Source organism: Morus notabilis, unplaced genomic scaffold (genome assembly GCF_000414095.1).
Source record: "Morus notabilis unplaced genomic scaffold, ASM41409v2 Scaffold1503, whole genome shotgun sequence".
Lineage (NCBI taxonomy): Eukaryota > Viridiplantae > Streptophyta > Magnoliopsida > Rosales > Moraceae > Morus > Morus notabilis.
The window spans coordinates 48,132-68,822 of record NW_010365593.1 but is presented as its reverse complement, the minus strand read 5'-3'; the positions used below and the strand labels follow the sequence as shown (position 1 = coordinate 68,822).

The following is a 20,691-nucleotide window of genomic DNA, read 5'->3' as shown; positions in this document are numbered from 1 at the left end:
AAAAGGATTTTGGCCTTGAAAATGTTTTAAAGAAAGGGATTGATTTGTGAAAGAAAATGCTTTGAAAACCATGGCTTGTTTAGTCATGGAACCTCATGGCTTGTCCAGTCATGGGGCCCGCGACTTGAGTAGTTCGTGGGGTCGTATTAACGATTTCAAAATGTTAATGAATGATTTCTTAAGCAAAGAGATCTTGTGAACTGGTAATAGAGTCTATTGCTGTAAGCCTAGACAGGATGCGGAGAGTGCATCCTCGGGGGCAGAACCCGAAACTCGGTCCGGGTAGGCGAGGCACTTGGTTAGGTAAGTAATTTGTACTAATTACTTGATGAAGCCTGTAAAATGGTTATTTACGGTTATATTTCCTTTGAGAAAAAGGATGTGAGGTTCCGACTGTTCTGTCGGGACTGAATGTCTTATTTTATTTATTTATTTATTTATGTATTCCCTCGTACATTTCTTATAACGTTTATTTTAAATTATATCCTACTGGGCCTTTCACTCACGTTTTATGTTTTAAATGTACTAAACCCCTCCCAGGAGATTCTAGGAGCGGTGCACAGTAGCTGGATATTTGCTACGGAGCAGCTGAGTTGTGCTGCTGTTGGAATCAAGAGAGGATCGTGGACATCCTCTTGGACAAATGTAAGGAATTTGAGAAAATTCTGTAAACTTATATAATATTTGGATTTACTAGACTGTGGTTGATGTCTGTTGTAATGATTAATTACATGTTCATGTATGTCCTGTGGGGTGGAGCCCTGTGTGTCAGAGGCTCTGGGATTCTGTAATTTATTTATATTTTAATGCAGTTAAGTGTGGGGCCCGGTCTGGGAATCTGCTTTATTAATCCCTAATCGAGCTCCACGTCACCCACCCCGTTTAGGGGGCGTGACAGATACTCATACCGGATTTTCACAAATCTTGCCAGAAAATTGCATTCCTCACCGGATTTTGTACGGAACTCGCCGATTTTGGAGGAGAGAGAAGGCCGGCTGGGGTTGAGGGGAGAGAAAACTCAAAGACTCCATTTTTACTACAAGTAAGCATCCTTTCCTCTTCCTTTTGCTATTATGGTTGATGATGATGACAGTGGCTTGTAAAATATGTGATTTTTGCTTGATTTTGGCTCTCCCTTGGTCGGTTTTACACTTGTTTGGCAAGAGAGAAAAATTTTCTCTTTCATAGTTGCTTTAGGGCATGGACGAATCCTTGTCAGGTTTGGAGCAGAAAAACTTCTCATTTAGCGTCAAAGAGAAAGGTTTCACAACTTAAATTTCAAACTTTCGAATCTTCAAAGTTGAGAAAAGGATTTTTAAGACTCTTAAAAGGCAAACAGAGAATTTTAAAATTGGATTCTCCATCACTCATTCATTCTTTCGTCTAATTATTTTAAAATTTTTTAAACGGGACTTAAAATCGGATCAAATTAAGAAATAAATGGGTCCATTTGATTACCGGACTCATCAAATTACGGTCCACTCGAGTTCTCTGAACGTGAATTGAATTCACAAATCGAATCCAATCTCATTGAGCCTGACCCTTGTACAGACATGACACAAAAAACAGCCATCAACACTGATTTAATAATAATACAAATATAACAATTTGATATCTTTACGAGAAAAATATATGATTTGTTATGATTTTATACATGCTTATTATTTATATTATTTTAAAGTGTCATTGTGAATTTTTTTTATCAATTAAATAATAATTATTTATATTTTAATAGAGTGAGATAAATAATATTTTTCACAGTTTTCGCCAAGAGGTGGATTTGGGCAGGTTTCGTTGACGGGCTTCCCCGTCTTTGCTCTCTCAACAAATGGAGTTGGATCGGGCCTAACAAGTTTGACGGTAGTCTTGTATCGCGACTCTGGTGAATGCAATTGCACCAATATATCAAGTTGCATTAATATTAGCTTTTGGGTATTTTAACTTTGAAAGTATTATTCCTCCCTTCTAAAGTGCTAATCCTCAAGCAGTCACCTTTTTCTTTTCTTTTAAAAAAGTTCTTGCAGTTTCTCATTTTTCTTATTGCTAGTAATCACAAAATAAAAGGATCAAATGCATTTGAATATTTGGTTTTTTGGTTCTAATAGTTTTATCATTTTCCCTGTGTTACAACATTGCTAGTTATTACAAAACTTGAAAGGTTCAAATAGATTTGAAAATTCTGTGAGTTGTGAAAACATTGCTAGTTTCTTATTTTCCTCCATGTTTACCTAATTAATACGGGACCTTCTCTCCGGTACATTAACATATTGGTAGGTTAAGTTTTTTAGTTTGTTGAATCTGTATAAAATCACGTAAAAGTTAAAAAAATATGCAGATCTAACGGTTAGAAAAGCCTAACATATCAGTACACCAGGCGTACTAGAGAATCTCTCAATTAACATTGTTGGTCATTGAAAAATCTCAGATCAAATGGATTTAGAGGCACTTTTATGCAAGACGGGGTCCATATTCCCAGAATAGAGAATTTAATGCTTTTCAGAGATGCTTAATTTTCCCCTTCGTAAATTTGCAAAATCCACTTTTTTTGAATGGGGTTAGGTTTATGGAAGCAAATATAACCTTACGGTAATTTCACATCTCACTCCGCTGTATAGTGAAGAGTTCAAATCCCTAAATCTCATGTTTAAAAAAAAAAAAAAAAAAAAAAAACAGAGAGAATTGGATTAGGATTAGATTGGGAGATTATTAGTACCAATTGTAGCGTTCCTAATTCAAAAATTACAGATTGGGTTGGAGTTTTCACAATTTGAAGATCCATACTAACCCCTAATCCTTAAACGACCCCTAAGAAAGGCACAATGAGAGACTTTTTGAGTTCCAAATTCTTTTCTGCTGAAATAGAAGTGCCTTATCGTTACTGCTTAGTGTTAATTTTCCAATTTTGATTGACGTTGCCGGGATGATCGCAAGTCACCTTCATTCCATGACTACCACAATTGCTTTTTGATGTTCGAAACAAAAATAGTAATGTTGATATTATCAAGACAAAAAAAAAAAAGAGGAGGAAAAGTAATGTCGATCTCCATAGGCAAAATTAGTTTGGAATTCAAGCAGGAGTTCCACTTATTACAATCGGGTGGTCGGTTCTTTGTAAAAATAGAAAAAGATAAAAAAGGTCATTTTCGTCCATTTGGCGAAGGTCAAAAGGTCATTTCGTCCATTTAGCCAATTTGGATAGTCGTTTTAACAAATTTCATGACTAGTAATCAATAGGCTACCACAATCTTTTATTTTTATTTTTATTTAAAACAAAAAAGAAACATAATAATATAGGCTAAGCCGAATCTAACCTGGAAAAGACCAATCACCCTCGTACAAAAAAGTAATGGCATTAAAAGCTAAATTGCAAATTTCGCTATATAATTTACAGATTCAATAAGCAAAGGAATCGATCTGAGAACAAATGGCAAAGCACATTCAAGCCAATAATTATTAAAAAAAAAAAAAAACAAAAGAAAAAAAAAAGTATACTGTTCCTTTCCAATAGAAATCTACCTTACCAACAGAGCTTGCTTTGCTACTACCAGCATCTCATCTTCCAACTGTTAAAAAGTTAAAACTCTCTCCTGCTGGATTCTAAACCACAGTTGCTCTGCCCATGTCAAGACTTGACTATTTCACCAATCGGCAGACTTGGTTGTCTTTTAAGTATAAATGGTGCAAATATTACTAGGGGATATTGTGTTCCTTCCCAATTCCAAGTCAGTTTTTTGCAAATAAAGTTCATAGGTGTCATTAACCTCTTCAGGTAACTGTTTATCTTGGAGCAAATGCCGAAACACCCAACGAATTATGACGACCGTTTTATCACAGAAAAGGTTCCATAGTTCTCTTTGCTTCCCAGAATGTCCACAAATCAGGCAAAAAGTCGTCGAATATCTCCACCAACGCCACTTCCAGACACGGCTAAAACAAAAGAAAGGGTCTTCCTTGTGTTTTCTGAAAGCCGTGGAGGGAAGAAGATTTCAAGGAGAAGAACTTGGCGATCCAGATTCTGGGGAAGGTTCGGGATCCGACGCTTCTGCAAGAGCTTCAAGCATGTTCATGACTTCAGATGCATCATCCAAGTAGTATTTGGCTTTACTTGGTTTCTGTCCAACAGTGCAAGCAAAGACAGATGTGCTAGAGGAAAGGATGCCACTTGACAAAGTACTGCCAATAATCTCGAACATGTCCTCATCAGATCTGTCGTCACCAATACACAGTACAAAATCAGCCTGCCTTCCACTCTCAGCCATTGTTGTGAAAATCTTTTCCGCAACCACGCCTTTACTGACTCCCTGAACTCAGAGCAAATCATAGATTCAATAACTAGCATTCCCACAGAGTTCAATGGCAAGTAATATGCTAATAGAAAACAAGCATCCAATACCAATGATGTAATCAACAAAAAATGCGACTAGTAAGCGTTTATATTAGACAAACTGCAAAGATTACTACATACGCAACAATGCTTAATTTTCTTTGCTAATTGATTCAAGAGACCTTCAAAGATCATATTTTGCGTCTATCCTATTGTTTTTATACATAACCCTGAATAGCATAAATGACGAGGTGCAACTGTCAAATTCTCTTCACTTTGGCATAGGGACTGGATCAGGATAGGCCTTTTCCCGTTGTTATCATATTGTGACACTCACACAGGCTGGCGGCAAGTACTGCTGCCTACTTTTCTAACAACTTGCTGCTGAACATTGTCTGACAACTTACTGAGCTTTTTAAATGTCAGCATCAGCATCTTATCTGTTTCTCTTAGCAACACCAATTATCACCACTCTTCACCACTCCCCCCTCCTCTTTTTTCTTTCTTTTATTTCTCAAAGAATAATAACATTTTTCAAGCTTTATGCAATGGATTGGGCCCACTATAACACCGACATTAACAAAAGCTACTCTGGATAACGCCAGTACTCCAGCACTCAAATCCTACTTTGTAGACGAAATCTCCCTTGCGACAAAGAAACAAACAAAGCACAATTTTGTTCACAAAACAATGGGAAGGGCCTTTTAAGACCAAACTACTCCAACCTTCCAACCAGCAGTGTCTTCTATATGCGACAGACAAAGTTACGTCTCAGTGGCTCACCTAATCCCAAAAATTCTGGAAACATGTTTTTATTTATTTACTTATTTATTTTGAACTGGTTCTGAAAATATTTATGTTTACATATAAATGACATAATTCCCTGGTGGATCAGTTTGAAAATATAGCAACTCTTTTATTGTTTCAGAAAGGAGGAAAAGAAGGTGCAGTGGGCAACCCCAAGCCCAGCCCACCCAAAAGGAAATTCACATAAAGTTGAGAGTGCAAACTTGTGAGCAATGAGTGAAAGCTCGGAAGCAGATTGACGCATACCTGTGGCTTTACTTCTACGATAAACTGACCACTTTTTACGGCAACTGGCTCATTTGCCAGAACACTTTCTAGATGGTCCAACATCTCCTTAGCTTGGCAGGACCCAAAACTTGGGTCTGCATCACGATGGTGCCAAACTATCGCACTCTCCTTCCTTTCAATGGAAGAACCATCTGTGGCTTCTGTGTACAGTTTCATAACTGGCTCAGCTATCTGTATCCATCCAAAGTCATTACCCTGCCCGCAAACTTCCCAATCCTCTTCAGCGGACCACCTAAAAAATGATAACTTTTAACCAAGATTGCAAATGAAAAAAATAAAAAAAAATATCATTAGCATACCTCACATAGTAACCATGTTCGGCAGCAATCCCAAGTTTTTTGCAAGGAGAAAACCAATTGGCCAAGCTGTCTCTTCCCCTCCCACTAACCATAAAAACGGAGTTTTTAGCATCAGCGCAAAGCATATTTATGATGGAAAAAACTGCCTGACTCGGGGCCTTATTGATAGATGTTTGAGGCACTAAGGTACCGTCATAATCCAACAGTATAGCCCTGTTTTTAGATCTCGAATATGCAGAGACAATGGCATCAATTGACAACTTTCTAAAGTTGGGATCAAGAGCCACAACCCTGAACCCAAAGCTCAAACCAATTCCCCAGCAACGTCTTCTGAAATGGTCTTTACATGATCGTTCCATATCTTGGAAAAAGCTTTTGGCCCAGTACGCCACATCATGTGTGCTGACATACCTATAATGCTTTTCATGGCGCAATTGCTTCTCAGCACCAGCCATAGAAATTGCCTCGTTCATTGCTTCAGCAGTTGCTTCAATATTCCATGGGTTAACCCGAATTGCACCGCTCAGGGAAGGGGAACATCCAATGAACTCTGACACTACCAGCATGCTCTTCTTCGGGCCACTGACCTCAGGATTAGAATCTGAACTGGAGACTCCTTGCCTACATACAATGTACTCATAGGGGGTAAGATTCATTCCGTCCCTTACCGCTGCGACCACAACACATTCAGCAATTGCGTAATATGCAGCTCTTTCACTGAGAGAGACTGGTCTATCAATGAAAACAATTGGTTCATAACCTGGTCTGCCAAAGTTTTCACTGATTCTCTTGACGCTTGCCTGTATTTCAGCCTGTATTTCCTCGAGGTCTTTCCCTCTACCCCTAGCAGGATTTGCAATTTGAACCAAAACTGCCCTCCCCTGCCACTTCGGATGCTGCTTCAGCATCTGTTCCATTGCCAACAGCTTCAAATTGACACCTTTAAAGATGTCCATATCGTCAACTCCAAGCAAAACAGTCTTACCTTCAAACTGCCGTTTGAGCTCCTCAGTTCTCCACTCATTATCTGCATGTCTCAAAACTGACTCAATCTGCGCCATATGGATCCCAACAGGCATGATCTTAATCCCAACCGTCCTCCCATAATATTCCAACCCAATATAACCCCTCTTTGATTGATACTCCAGACCCAACATCCGACTACAACATGACAAGAAATGACGAGCATAATCAAAAGTGTGGAAACCAATGAGGTCTGAGTTCAAAAGCGCCTTGAGTATCTCTTCCCTCACAGGTAGAGTCCTATATATTTCAGATGAAGGAAATGGGCTGTGAAGAAAAAACCCCATCCTGAGTCTATTGAATCTCCTCCTCAAGAAGGTGGGCAACACCATCAAATGGTAATCATGAATCCAAACATAATCATCTTCTGGATTTATAACCTCAATCACCCTTTGTGAAAAAATCTTATTCGCCGCAACATACGCCTCCCATAAAGATCGGTCAAACCGTCCTCCATGATTTGCCGAGTAAGGAAGCATGTAATGAAAAAGTGGCCACAAATGTTGCTTACAGAACCCATGGTAGAATTTTGACAAAATGTCGGGTGGTAAAAATGCTGGAACACACTTAAACCTATCCAATAAAAGCTGTGAAACATCATCCTGTTCATTTAAATCGACATCGACCCTCAAAGACCCTACATACAAAACCTCCATATCATCAGGCAGACCACTCTTTAGCTGCAATAGCAACGAGTCCTCGTCCCAACTAAAACTCCAACCTTTATTGTCGGGTCGACGCTTAGCTTTTACAGGAAGTTGATTACCAACAATGATTATTCGGTCCTGAATGATCGAGGACGGGACGTCAGACGACACACTATTAGCCTGATCATCATCAAGCTCAGATATAATCCCAGGGACGGTCATTACACGCGGAAGTCGTTTCTTCTCACGAATCATTATGGGGAAATTCCCCGAAGCTAGATCTAAAAGATTGGTATACGATCTGGACATCATTTTTAACCACTTTTTCTAATGGGTATTTGAATTAACCCCAAATCAAAGATCTCAGAGCTAACAATAAACCAAAACCCTAGATTGTTTTCTCTCTTCAAAATGACGAGAAAATTGTCCACGATCCTTAAAGGAGATCACATCAATAGCATCATTGGAAACACTAACCAGTTAATTTCAAAGCAAGAACCTGAAATCAAACATTGAACAACCACTTCTACATGAGATTCAAACACAACAAATTAACCCTCAATGCAATCCAAAAGCCATAAATCATAAACAAACATGATAAAAATTCACACAAAAAAAAGCGATAATAATCCCAAAATTCAAAGCAGATACTACCAATAGATGCGCTTGACAAAAAAAAAAAAAGGGAAAAAAAAAAAACGAAATTCGATACCTGCTAGAGAACAAAATCCGAATCTTTCCTCGGTGCCGTTTCGGATCAGAAGAAATGAGAAATCAAAAGCAACCAAAAAAAAAATAGGAAAGTATCTTGTGTTTTGAGCAGCAAATGAAATCTAGGGTTTGGTTTTGGTTCTCTCCCCTCTCCCAAGAGACACTTCTAATCTCTCTCTCTCTCTCTCTCTCTCTCTCCCTTTCTCTCTCTACAATATGCAAATGCTTCTTCCTTTTGGCGAACAATATGGAAATGGAAAATATAAAATAGTAAAGAAATAGCAACACATACGTTTGGGAAGAATAAAATATGAGCTTAAAAAAATCGAAAAAAAAAAATATATATATATATATATAATAGTAATTCTAAACAAAGAAGAGATAAGGTCGGCCAGTAGACTGCCCAGTAATGCCAACTGGCACTTGAAGAAGGTTCGTCACGCGCTCTTATTCCCAAATCTTGCTTACGTGTCAAATTTTTAAAATGCCACGTTGCCACGTGACAGACGGCTTGAAGAGTCCCTGGGACCCATCCAACTCCACTATAGGGCCCATATCCATCCGGGCCAAAATCAGCCGGTTCTAGTTGCCTGATTTGAGATCTCAATCACCCATCCACGTTGTGCCACGTGGCAGGACAATTTCTTGGCCTCCTTTTAAATCTTTTTTCCTGGGTCGTTCTCTAGAGGTGGCATGAGATAATCTTGGATGAGAATAGAATCTTCTCCTATTTTCACGTTTAGTATAAAAATTGTAATTTTGTTATTTTTTTAAAAATGAATACTATAGAATTCATTTTTTCTTAAAATCAGATAATTTAAATATTACTTAATAAGATGTTGTTCATATTTCCAAAAATCTTAAAAACATATAAAACCTGTACAAAAATCATGAAACCACCCCGATAATCCAAACCCAGCACCCAAGACTCCAACTAATTTACTTGTCATTAGTTTTTTTGCAGGTGTACCTTTTTTGATATTTTTTAATTTTAATAATATTTTTAAAGATTTGATAGATTTAATAGTATTTTTTTGATAATATTTTTTCTCATAGTATCTAGAAAAATCTAATAAGAGTAATCCAATGTTAGTAAAATAGTAATTAGGATATTCAATAAAAAATGGTGAACAAAGAAGGATTATATTACAGTGCACAACAAAACATAATAAAAAATACTTTTAAGAATTAATAAAAATATTCATATACGTAATTAAATATGATAATGTATGTTTTTTTATAAATTATATTACCTTCAATTAGTTTTTGGATAATATAATTCTTAGTGATTATTGTATACTAAAAGCTTTCAGTATCATTTAACTTTAAGGTCATTTTCACTTTTATCTTATAAATTTTAAAAATTTACACTTTATCTTATAGATTCTAAATTAGTCTCATTTAATTTTTACTATTAAAATTTTGGTGAAAAATAAAAAATACTATATTATCTCATTTAATCCTTTTTTATATATTTTTAACTGAAATTTTAATAAAGGAGGTTAAGTGATAGATAAAATGAGTATTTAAAGTTTAAAAGGGTAAAGTGAAAATATCTTAAAATTGAGAGGGTACTAATAAATAATTCCTTTTTTTTGGGTAATTATTTCTATGGTGGTCCTGAAGGGCACCTGAAGGGGGAGAAACTGGCGGGGACAAGGCCATGTCAATGAGCTTCCCAATTGGCCATCTCGCCACGTGGTGCCACATAATAGGGAGCTTGTGGATAAGGAGGAAAAAAGCCATGAAATGCCAGAGGACTACGCCACGCCTGACGTCAGCTTCTGTGCACATGGCGGCACGTGGTTCGTCTTGCAGTTACGTATCAGTGTTCTTGGGTGGGTGGCATCGGGTATGGAAAACATGCCCTGGTTAGGGGGAGAAGTGGTTGGCCTGATAATTCAGATAACGATAATTAGCAAATTTGTGTTTATTATAAATAGATTTGAGTTAGAATTAGATAGATAAAATTAATATGATTAATAAATAAATTGGATTAGAATAGATCTCTTAATTTAAAGTAACACGAATTGATATAATTAATTATATTTATCGCTTATAATATAATGATATGTGATGTAATATGAAAGTTTATATGACATATTAAATATAAATAATGTGAATTTTAATATTTATAGGTAAAATTTATTTATTTTTCTTAAAGAAAAAGATAAATTGATTAATAAATATGTTAAACATATCATGAGTGTGTTAAATAAGTCTTTATTATATTAGTTATTTATTCAATATATTAATTTAAACTGATTATACGGGTTGACACGATTAATACGATTAATAAATGAGTCATGTTTTAGTTAATATTTTTGACACGTTTAATAAAAAAGTCGTATTTAAATTGATATTTTTTAATACGATTAATAAACAGATTAACATGAACACGACCCACTAACACGAATTGTTACCCCTAAAAAGTAGGGTCTGCTAAAGTGCATGCAAAATGTCGTTTTCGTCCTCGCTGGATGCGGATTCATTTGCGGATCACCGTTGGGTTTAATGGGAATAATCCAAGGAGATGAGGGGTATATTGTTTATTGGCTTTACTATGTCATGAGTCAGACACATGAGTTGGCTTTTCTTGACTCCCTTGCTGTCTTTGCACCTAACTTTTCAAGATTGAGAAGAATATAATACGTGTATTTCTTTTCTCCTTTCCTTCTCTGCTAGAAATATATAATATGTCTATGTATTATTCTTATATTACTGATATTAATGTATCAGTATTATTTATATTGCTGATATATTGATTACATCAATATTTGTCATGCATGAATATGTTGATGTTATGTAAATTTCTTCGGCGTGGAATTTATGTTTTTTTTTTCCACATCCATGTTTTCAATTGCTTTTTATTTTTTTATTTTTTTATTTGGTTTGCTTTGAAACACACTTCTATGTTTTTTTATGTCGAGAGACAGGTGTCTACATTGAATCCTGCAATCAATTATCAATATGATGAATTAGAGGAATGCGGCTTCTAGAAAATATTCGAATGAATAACTTGGTGAAAATTTAAGGGCTTGTTTAGTTATATTTTTAAGTTACGAAAATTTGAGTGTAAATTTTAAATTAAATTTGAGTTAAAGTTATAATTTGAATTTGTGTTTAGTTGTGTTTATTTGAGTTATGGTTTGAGATGAGAATCTTTTTGAGTATGTGTTTAGGTGGGTCAAAACTTGTGTTTGTATTTATATAATATTTTAATAAAAACTCAATGATGATAAAAAATTTTAATAGTATATGGGTGGGATTTTATTGTCTCTTCGTTGTAAAAGCATAAAAATAAGAATCATCTCAATTGGAATTAAAATGAAAAAGTTATAGCGTTTTTAAGAATAGAAAAAATATTATTTATTAACTTGAGTTTAAGTTTAGGAACTTGAGTTTAAGGAAACTTGACCTCAGATTTTAATCCCTAACTCAAGTTAAAATTCAAGTTAAAACTCAAGTTCAAACTCAAAATTTACAAAAGAACATAAACTTAAATAAAGTTATAACTTGAGTTCAAACTTTTTTTGAATTTAAGTGCAAACGAACAACCCCTAAGTTTAACGTGACACGAAATTACGAGTGAATAATTAGAACTAACTTAATTACGAGTGAATAATTAAACTTTAAAAGTAAAATTAACTTAATTCACACCAATAAATTTAATTTGCCACAATAATAATCAATAAGAGTAGACGTGCGATAATTTAAGTCGAAATAAATACCCACAATTAATGAGGACATTCGTTGTTATCGACAATAATTTGTCGTTGCTAAAAACTTTTAATTGCAAATCTTAAGTTGTTGATGAATATTTTAGTGACAATTTTTGCCTTTTTGCTGACAACTAAATAGCATTTTCTATTTGGAATGACAATTTTATCCATGAGTATGGGTACCCACCTCTAGTAGGGTGGGTATGAGGGATATGAGCGGATATGGGGGCAAGAATTAACCCCTGATTTAGAGGAGAGGTGGGGGCGGGGGAAGTAAAATATCAAAGTCCCAAATCGTCTAAACATACACATAATCACATCCATATAAGGTCAGAATATTGAGTCACTCCACTTAAACAAGTTAATCTTTTAAGATGAAAGCCGAATATCTTATAAATTGCAATTCTTCTTCTCACTTCTCTTCTTATCTCTCATCAAAAACTCTAACAGGAAGCTCTGTCATCCCCACTTTTGCCCCGATTATATGTACTTTTACATATGTTTGTGTTTGGATTTAGTTTTTAGACTTTGGCTTGTTATTGTTAGAGTTCAGATTTGGCATTATGATTTCAATTTATTTTTACGACATATTAATAGTTATGTTGTTTAATTTTCTAATTAATTTAAAGGATTTTTCTGCAAAGTTTGATAATGTTGCAAGCACTTTTTAAATTCTTAATGGGTAAATGGGTAGAATATAGAGGTAGCTTCCCTGTCCTAATTCTAACTATACCTTAAATTAGATGGGTATAGAGCCAAGTATGAGGGACAAAACGAGAGTCAGGTATGGGGTGGGGGAAGCATACCTGCCCCTACTCCCGCCCCTACTTCACCCCATTGTCATCCCTATTTATATATATATATATATATATTTTTTTTTTATTAGACCAATAATTCTTTTTTCTTTTTGTTTCAGGAAAAATGGAAATTTGTGCCCTAAGAATTTGAATCCCAATTTATATGAATATACACATCTGAGTTCATTTTTTTGAGATAAAAGTTATTATGTAACTTTTAACATGGGAGAGTCCAATTCATTGACCATGGTCATTTGTAAGCACAAAAGGGAACTTTTTTAAATGAAAATAAAAAAACAAAGGGCGCGATTAGAACTCGTTCCAAAATAATTTTGTTTTTTATATGAAAATGAAAATGAAAACGTTTTCAATTTCAGATAGAAATCATTTTTGAAAATGTGTTTAGTAGTTTTATCAAGAGATTATTTTCAGTATAAAAAAATCTATTAATGTCTCTCTCTCTGCTCAAGAGATGAGAAAACGAAAATAAAAAATGAAAAACGACTAAAAATCGTTTTTCATTTCTCTCTCATTTTACACTAAACTAAAAAATCGTTTTCATTTTCATTTTTTACTTTTATTGTGCCGAACGCCGTTTTGAAAACGTTTTCATTTTTTCTTTCTCAAAAAACGTAAAAAGTAAAAATAACATCAATTCTAAACACAACCAAAATATTTTTGCACTTTATTTATGGTGTACACAACAGAACCAGTATAGCTGTCTAGGTTTTATAATAATTGTAATTTACAGAAAGATGACAGATAGATAAACTTAAATGATGTATGACACGGGCCAATTTCTTTATATGATTATGATATAAATAATTCACGAGATTCTTGCGTTTATATATAAATCTAATATCGAGTCTCGAGTTATTACTTCAAGCAATCAAATTAATATCTCCTATCTTTAGCACAATAAAATTAATATATTCTCATTCTATCAAAATAGATTTTAATATATTCTCATTACATGTATATATGCCACATCATTTTATGATGAGATAGGATGCTCGTTCATTACTATAATTTTTCTGCTCAGTCGTTCATTGCTATAAAAACAAAAACAAAAAAACACGCTCGTAAGACCAACAACAATAGTTTTTCATTTTCAATACGTAAGACCGGCATTTTACATTTGGCCCTTACGAGAAAAAAGGCAATTTATGTATGCATGCATAGCGGATTTTCCAATGTCTAAGAAAAGAATAAAGATTGAAAAGAAAAAAAAATCTGAACGCCCAATGATTATGAAAACGACGTGCCTAGAGGAAGTCAAACAACGAATCAAAGGAAAAAAAAGAAATATAAAATTTTAAGGCTAATATTAGACATTAGTCACTGTGAATTACTAAAACAACTTCATTAGAGAAGGTAATTACGTGATCATGTCTTTGAAAAATGAAAGTGTCACGCTTGATTTTGCCACGAAAACAGTGGGGAACTGGAAGGAGACTTATCAATGGATACCAATATTCGGAGCTTTCGCAGCGATTACGACGTCGTTTTTGGCCGGGGGAAACAATCTTCCAGCCCCAGTGCGTGACTTCTATCAACCTACCTGCTTGAAAAATGAAATGATCATTCATAAGTTATCAATATTGCTTTAATTTCAAGTATAATTTGTTACTATTTTGTCCAGTTTGCGACGCCGGTAGGATCAGGGGCTTTGACCCTTTTGAAGGCGTTCATAATGGCGTGCGTAATCTATGTTCCTGGTGCGGCTTTTGCGAGCTACGGCTACGTCAACGACATATATTATAATGTATGAAGATAATAGAATCAGTACAGTCCCTATATATGTATAGCCCAAATATGTGTATACGCATGGTTAAGTTAAGCACAATCAATTAATTGGTTTGCAAAGATGTGAGGTTAATTAATTTATTATTATAATTGCTAGTTAATGAAGGTTTATGAATTGTTCAAATTATCAGTTTCTTGAAGAACGTCAGCCAGATGCAGGTTTCTTGATGTGGAGTTTTGTAATTGTTCTCGTAACTGCAGGTATAACACTATTCCTAATTATTTATTTCTAATACCCTTTGTTTGGCAAGCGAGAAAAGTGGAAGGAAGGATTGGAGTGCCAATATTAGAAAAATGGATTTTAGGGCTTATAGTTGTTTGGTAGAAAGGATTAGAGCACTGAATAAATTGAGTAACATATTTAAAATCGCGCCTCACAACTCACAAGTTTTTCGATTTTGATCATTTTAAAGTTGTAAGAATTAGAGTAGAGAATCCGCGTCAACACACAATAAGAGAAAGATCTTTCTTTTTCTCTCTATTTTTCATACCTTTGTCCCGACACTCTGATCTCTTACTGAACATAGCCTAAATGCATAGAAATATATTAGTGTGAATTTCTCCTTTATGTCGTTTGATTTTTATGCAAAAGAACAAACTATATATGTGATGAAAAGTTGTCATACCTATAATATATGTTGACAGCAATCTGGCTTGCTCTGGCAACGTACTTGGAGTTACCAGTTTCATCTCAACAATCAATCCAAGGTGCTTTTTTAGGGACCATACTTGTCACTGAAGGTTTCAGCTACATACCCATCTGGAATAAGGTAATAAGAAGGAAAGGGAAAGAAGAAAAGAACCAATTCATTGACAAGATACAATGTGCTAAAGATTGTACCAAATTAACAGAAAAAAGGAAAAAAGTTCAAATGCTTATTGATTGACCTCTGACATGCACTGCAGAATGAAAACCACAATTTTAAGGGTGGAGGACTTGTTTGGATAGCGCTTGAATGGACCGTGGCTCCATTAGTTGCCTGCTTCTGCGCCTTCCTCCTATTCATCATCCTGAAGACTTCGGTGCTTCGCCATGAAAACGCCGAGAAAAGGATCCTAGTCTTTCTCCCAATTGACTATGGAGCATCTGCCGGGCTGCTTTGCTTCTTTCTCTTGTATCAGGTTATATGTTACCACTACTTAGTAGTGTCATGATCTTCTTTTAACTTCATCATGCAATAGATACATATATGATCATATAAACAAGTTTTTTAGACCATACAGAAAAAAAAAAAAAAAAATCAGAAACTTTCGAGTTATTTGCAATGATACAGGAACCAGGGAATTGCTTGGCAAAACTACTAGAATGTAACATTCATTAAGATGAAATATATATAAATAAAATAGTTTATAATGATGTTACAATATTGATAATTCAATTGTAGGTCATACCAAACATAAACTTATATAGTTGGGCGGCTGCGGTGGCAGTCATAGGGGCTACCGTCATTGGAGCAGTACTATCTTTGGTAAGAATAAGATAAGATTTTAGATACAGACACCAAAGTTGTTTAAATCTTTTCATATTCTAGTTATAATCTTGTTTAAGTATCTAGATTTGGCTCTAAAAATTAGGTCATTATAGTTCCTTTGGCGACCAAAAAGTACAATACAACCAAGAACTACAGGAGGAAAAGGGCTAACATGTCTCAAAACAATCCATCTGCGGAGGGTGACCCTCAAGAACAAGCCTGCAATATTAAAGTGGAGAATGCTAATGAAGACCTTGAAAATGCATTGAAAGATTTCATGCAAATGAGAGTCCTCGAAACCGTCTACGAGGAGGACGAGAAGAGCTGGCCTTCGCCGGACGCAGCACAACATGATTCCAGTCCTACTCATGATCCGTCACTTATTGGTAAGTCTTCTACTGAGCAAACGGCTCCATTCAAACAGCTGCTTCAGTCTACGCCAAATCGCTTGGTTCAAGCAAGAAACTTTCAGAAGCTTAGCAAAAGCTCCACCACTGAGAATGTGTCCGAGTTCATTAGAGATTTTGCAAAATCTACCTGTTACCCTGTGAGTATATGCCACACTCGTTATATTTCTAGCATCTTCTTAATTATCAATTCCAATACTAGGAAAAAGAGTTAAAGAAGAAAGGGGTTGTTTTTAGTGTCAGAATCAGAATATTTTTTAGTGAGAGCACTATAAATGAAGAAAATAAGAGAGGAGTTTTTATTATATAAGGACATATAATTATAAAATTCAATACTATCAAGTGAAGGCAAACATAGAAATTTTCTCATAATACAGGGGGCATTTTTAATTGAAATTTTTTTTAGAGAAATTAGAGGTAAAAATTGAAATTTTAGAAGTCAAGTGGAGGCATGTATTCCTACTGATCAACTATAAGGCACCGATGCTGCTTGTTTTATATGACAATGATCTAAAACTTATTTATTGACAAAAAAGGGGATGCACAACTACCTCAAGTATTATTTCTTCATTATTTAAGTTCTAAGAATACTTGTTATTTAATTTTAAATAATTGTTAATTATATCATCATTTGACATCAGAAATTTGATAAACGTAGCATTATTCAACAAACAAATGTTAGTAATAACTCATACATGTCTAGTGTCTGCTAACTTATATATGCTCTTTAAATGACTAGGCAATTGAATACGACAGACACACCCTAATCCGCCACGCTCTGGCTGAGAAATACGACGAAGTAGAAGACTTCTTCAGCTTCCCTCAGTTGCTAGCTTCATGCATGTTTGCGTATGTTTCATCCCCCCTAATAAGAACCAAATTAAAAATAACCTCAATAATATTCTCTCTCACAACTTGTGACTTCATAATCAACTTCTCAAACATATATATATACACACCAAAATAATGGATACATGCATGCAGGCTCATTCAATCTGCTAGCGAAATAGCACCACTGCTGAGTTCATATGCAAATATCCAATACATATTCTTCCACAGAGAAAGATATTCTAGAAGTGGAGAAGATGGGGTGAGTTGATTTTTTTTTTTTTTTGATGAAAAAATTTCTTTTAATGGGGTTTTTTTAATTTTTATTATACTGACTATCCTTAAAAAATATATATACACATTATATGTAACAATATAATTTGTAGCAGTACTCAGCGAATGCGGCAGCTTGTTGGTTTAGGGCGATAGGGGGATTTAGTGCTGCGGTGGGATTCTTTCTCTGTGGATTTAGGTTGACTAAATGCCTGGGAGGAAAGTTGACTTATGTCAGCAACTCAAGAGGGTTGGCTTCACAACTGTCTACAGTAATAGCAATTATTGTCGTCAGTAGGTTTAAGCTTCCCGTTTCAAGTGTTCATGTCTTTGTTGGGTCTTTAGTTGGACTTGGAATTGCAGATGACCCTAAGGTAAGTAAAAAAAAAAAAAAAAAAAGTTACTATTACGAGAGTTTTAAACTTTTTTGAACTTTGCGGTTCTGACAACTTGTGTCCTAAATTTTTAATTTTGACTAATTATTCTCTTAACTTGCTAAATCATTATAATGTGACGCATTTTACTTATAATGATTGTTAAGTTAACAAATGAATGCCTCATTTAGGACCAAAAGTTCCTAACTCTTATGTCCCGTTCAGTTTTTTATATTTGATCTCATGATTTCAATTTTACTATAGTGGGTTTCATCTCATAAAGAATTTAAATTTAAAAATTTCTTCTCTCACAAAATGCATGTTAATGAATCAGAATCATTGACTTGAACATGTAAACCAAACAGACCCTTAATTTAAACCTTAACTGAAATCAATCAAATCTCTAAAAATTTAGGGTTCATTTGATTTATGAGTTCAAATCAGTAATTTTTAATTTTTGCATTTAAAATTCAAATATTTTGTGATAATAAAACACTGTAGTAAAATCAAAATCATGAGTTTAAACGCATGAAACGAACGAGCTCTTAAATTTCGGCGTGATAATAAAACACTGTAGTAAAATCAAAATCATGAGTTTAAACGCATGAAACAAACGAGCTCTTAAGTTTCGGCGCGGCAAGTTGTCAAAATCAGAAATGTTCGGATAAGAAAAGTATTACAAATCTTTGTGTGTGTGCATTAAATAATATGGCTTAATTCAGCGTCTTATTTTATGCAGAATGTGAATTGGAAGCTGCTATTGAAGTTCGTATGTGGGTGGGTGATGACTCTGGTATTCTGTTGTGGGGTTGCTTATGTGATGTTCTCTGCCTCCATTCACTCCCCAGCTTATGTAGTGCCCTGATCCTTCTCTCTCTCACACATTGAGACCTTTTCTTTAAAACTTTTTTGTATCTCAAATATAATTATTGTAGAGCAATCATTCTTTCCTTAGATATTTCTAGCAATATGAAAAAAAAAAAAAGTAAAAAGTTAAAAGTTAAAAGGTTTTGGCATTACGAAAAGGAAAACAACGGAAGTGGCCCATGCAGGTCTCGAACCTGCGACCTTCGCGTTATTAGCACCACGCTCTAACCAACTGAGCTAATAGGCCAGTGACGATTTACTCTAAATATTTTATTTACTTTATCAAGTGCTTTTCCCCCGCAAATTTCGACCGTTGGAGGCCCAAAGCATGGTCAGTCAACACCCAGCTAGATATGTTAAAATGATTGTTATTTATTTAATTATTTATTTTCTTTAAGCACTTTGTCAAGTATAATGGAACAGTTAAAGAACTCGCTCCAAGCCCACAAGAAAAGTTGGAGGTGAAACTGATTCCTGGTAGGGTGTCAGAAATTTATTCATCATTTTCTTTTAAATACTTGATGCCCCACAGAAAAGAAAAGGGTTGCAATAATAAAGATTGGGGGATAGTTATATCCAAGAACTTGCTTGGAAATGACGCAAATGAAGTAGTGACATCATTCTTCATGTGGTCGTTAGGATGAGAAGTACTAAAAGTGTTAAAATTATGATCCAATTAGTAGCATAGCGGTTATCCAATAATTAGTAGCATTCCTTGTTAAAATAATGCTTCTTTGGTGAATAAAAGTGTGGGAAGGGATGACAAGTATAGCTACCAATTTAGGATATATGCTATTACAAGGGTCTCCATGCATTAAGAAATGTCTATATTGAGCAACATATAATTACTTATATCAGAAAATGAAGCACGTCACCTTAGTAACTAGTCCCACAAAGGACTAATGAATATAGAAACAATAGTTTAAAACTTATAGGCTTGGTTTGGTTCAACAATTCAAACTGTGGAGGTTTGAATCATTTTTGTTTAAATTGTAGAATCTGAATTATGATGATTTGAATTGTGATTCGAACTGTTATTTGGATGTGCAAATAAATTGTAATTTGAATTGGCAATAAAATCCGAATTATGTTTGAATAAAGTGTTGAAAACTATCATTAGAGTTTTGTAACAAATCTTATAAGATCTCATTGTAAATGACATTCAAAAATATGCAATAGGGATGGAGATTTGTTCATCTCTTCATTATGTACAGATTAAAAAAATCAACCCAATTAGAATTAAAACGAAAAAGTTATAACATTTTTAAAATTTAAGTTAATGAGAGAGAAAAAAAAAGTGTTTGTTTTAATGTAGCAAAACCATTCAGATGGTTTGAATTCAAGAGGGTTATGAATTCTGATTTTAATGGTTTAAGAATGGTTTGAGTTGGCCATAATAGTTTGAATGACTCCTTATTTTTGTTGATCCAAACGTCCATTTAAATTGTTAAGAATGAATAGAATTGGACCCAAAGGTCCCAATAACTGATCAAACAAACAACCCAATAATCTCAATAGCTTTCTTTTTAGGTCTCAAACTTGATACCTCTCATCTACTAAACCACTTGGACGTAATTCTTGCACTACAAACTTAGCTACCACCTTGGTGGTCTTTTTAATTATTATTTTTTTTAAAAGGGAAAAATACATTGCAACTCAGAAAAGTATAAACACTATAATATTGATGCAAATAGCTCCAATATACACAAGAAAAACTCGACCTTAAATACTAACCGGTACTACGTACCGGTAATTGTTCATGTCATGTTTGGTATGAGGATTCGTGCCATGGTTCGAACTATGATTTGTGGCTCGCTACAGTGTTTTCTCTTATAAAAAATATACGTAAACTGAAAATGGTTTTGAATCCGTGAACCACGTACACTTATTGTTTTGATACTTATCTCATCATTGTTGCACAAATTTTTTTTTGCTGGAACATTATTGCACAATAATAACTCATAAATATATAAATATGTTATATGTCAGATTAAATAATTGTCCTACCAAGAAAAAGAAAGTAAGAATATGTCAGCTTATTGTACC

General features: G+C 34.5%; 2 protein-coding genes and 1 non-coding gene across 3 annotated transcripts; 1 reads left to right on the top strand and 2 right to left on the bottom strand.

The window, feature by feature from the left end:
- Window positions 1-3,333: 3,333 nt before the first annotated feature.
- On the bottom strand, window positions 3,334-8,403 carry LOC21388334 (probable alpha,alpha-trehalose-phosphate synthase [UDP-forming] 7). Its single transcript, XM_010108314.2, has 4 exons — window positions 8,101-8,403; window positions 5,719-7,887; window positions 5,378-5,651; window positions 3,334-4,301 (listed from the first exon to the last, which is right to left on the bottom strand). Exons 2-4 carry the CDS (start codon window positions 7,698-7,700, stop codon window positions 3,987-3,989), a joined length of 2,571 nt encoding a protein of 856 aa, XP_010106616.1. The 5' UTR covers window positions 7,701-7,887; window positions 8,101-8,403; the 3' UTR covers window positions 3,334-3,986.
- Window positions 8,404-14,006: 5,603 nt separating this feature from the next.
- On the top strand, window positions 14,007-18,643 carry LOC21388332 (sodium-dependent phosphate transporter 2). Its single transcript, XM_024172386.1, has 11 exons — window positions 14,007-14,156; window positions 14,261-14,383; window positions 14,556-14,625; window positions 15,070-15,194; window positions 15,331-15,546; window positions 15,810-15,893; window positions 16,000-16,443; window positions 17,043-17,152; window positions 17,288-17,397; window positions 17,528-17,778; window positions 18,518-18,643. Exons 1-11 carry the CDS (start codon window positions 14,007-14,009, stop codon window positions 18,641-18,643), a joined length of 1,809 nt encoding a protein of 602 aa, XP_024028154.1.
- Window positions 18,644-18,818: 175 nt separating this feature from the next.
- On the bottom strand, window positions 18,819-18,892 carry TRNAI-AAU. The gene has a single exon. It is a non-coding gene; the product is annotated as a tRNA-Ile (tRNA).
- Between the last annotated feature and the right edge of the window lie 1,799 nt (window positions 18,893-20,691).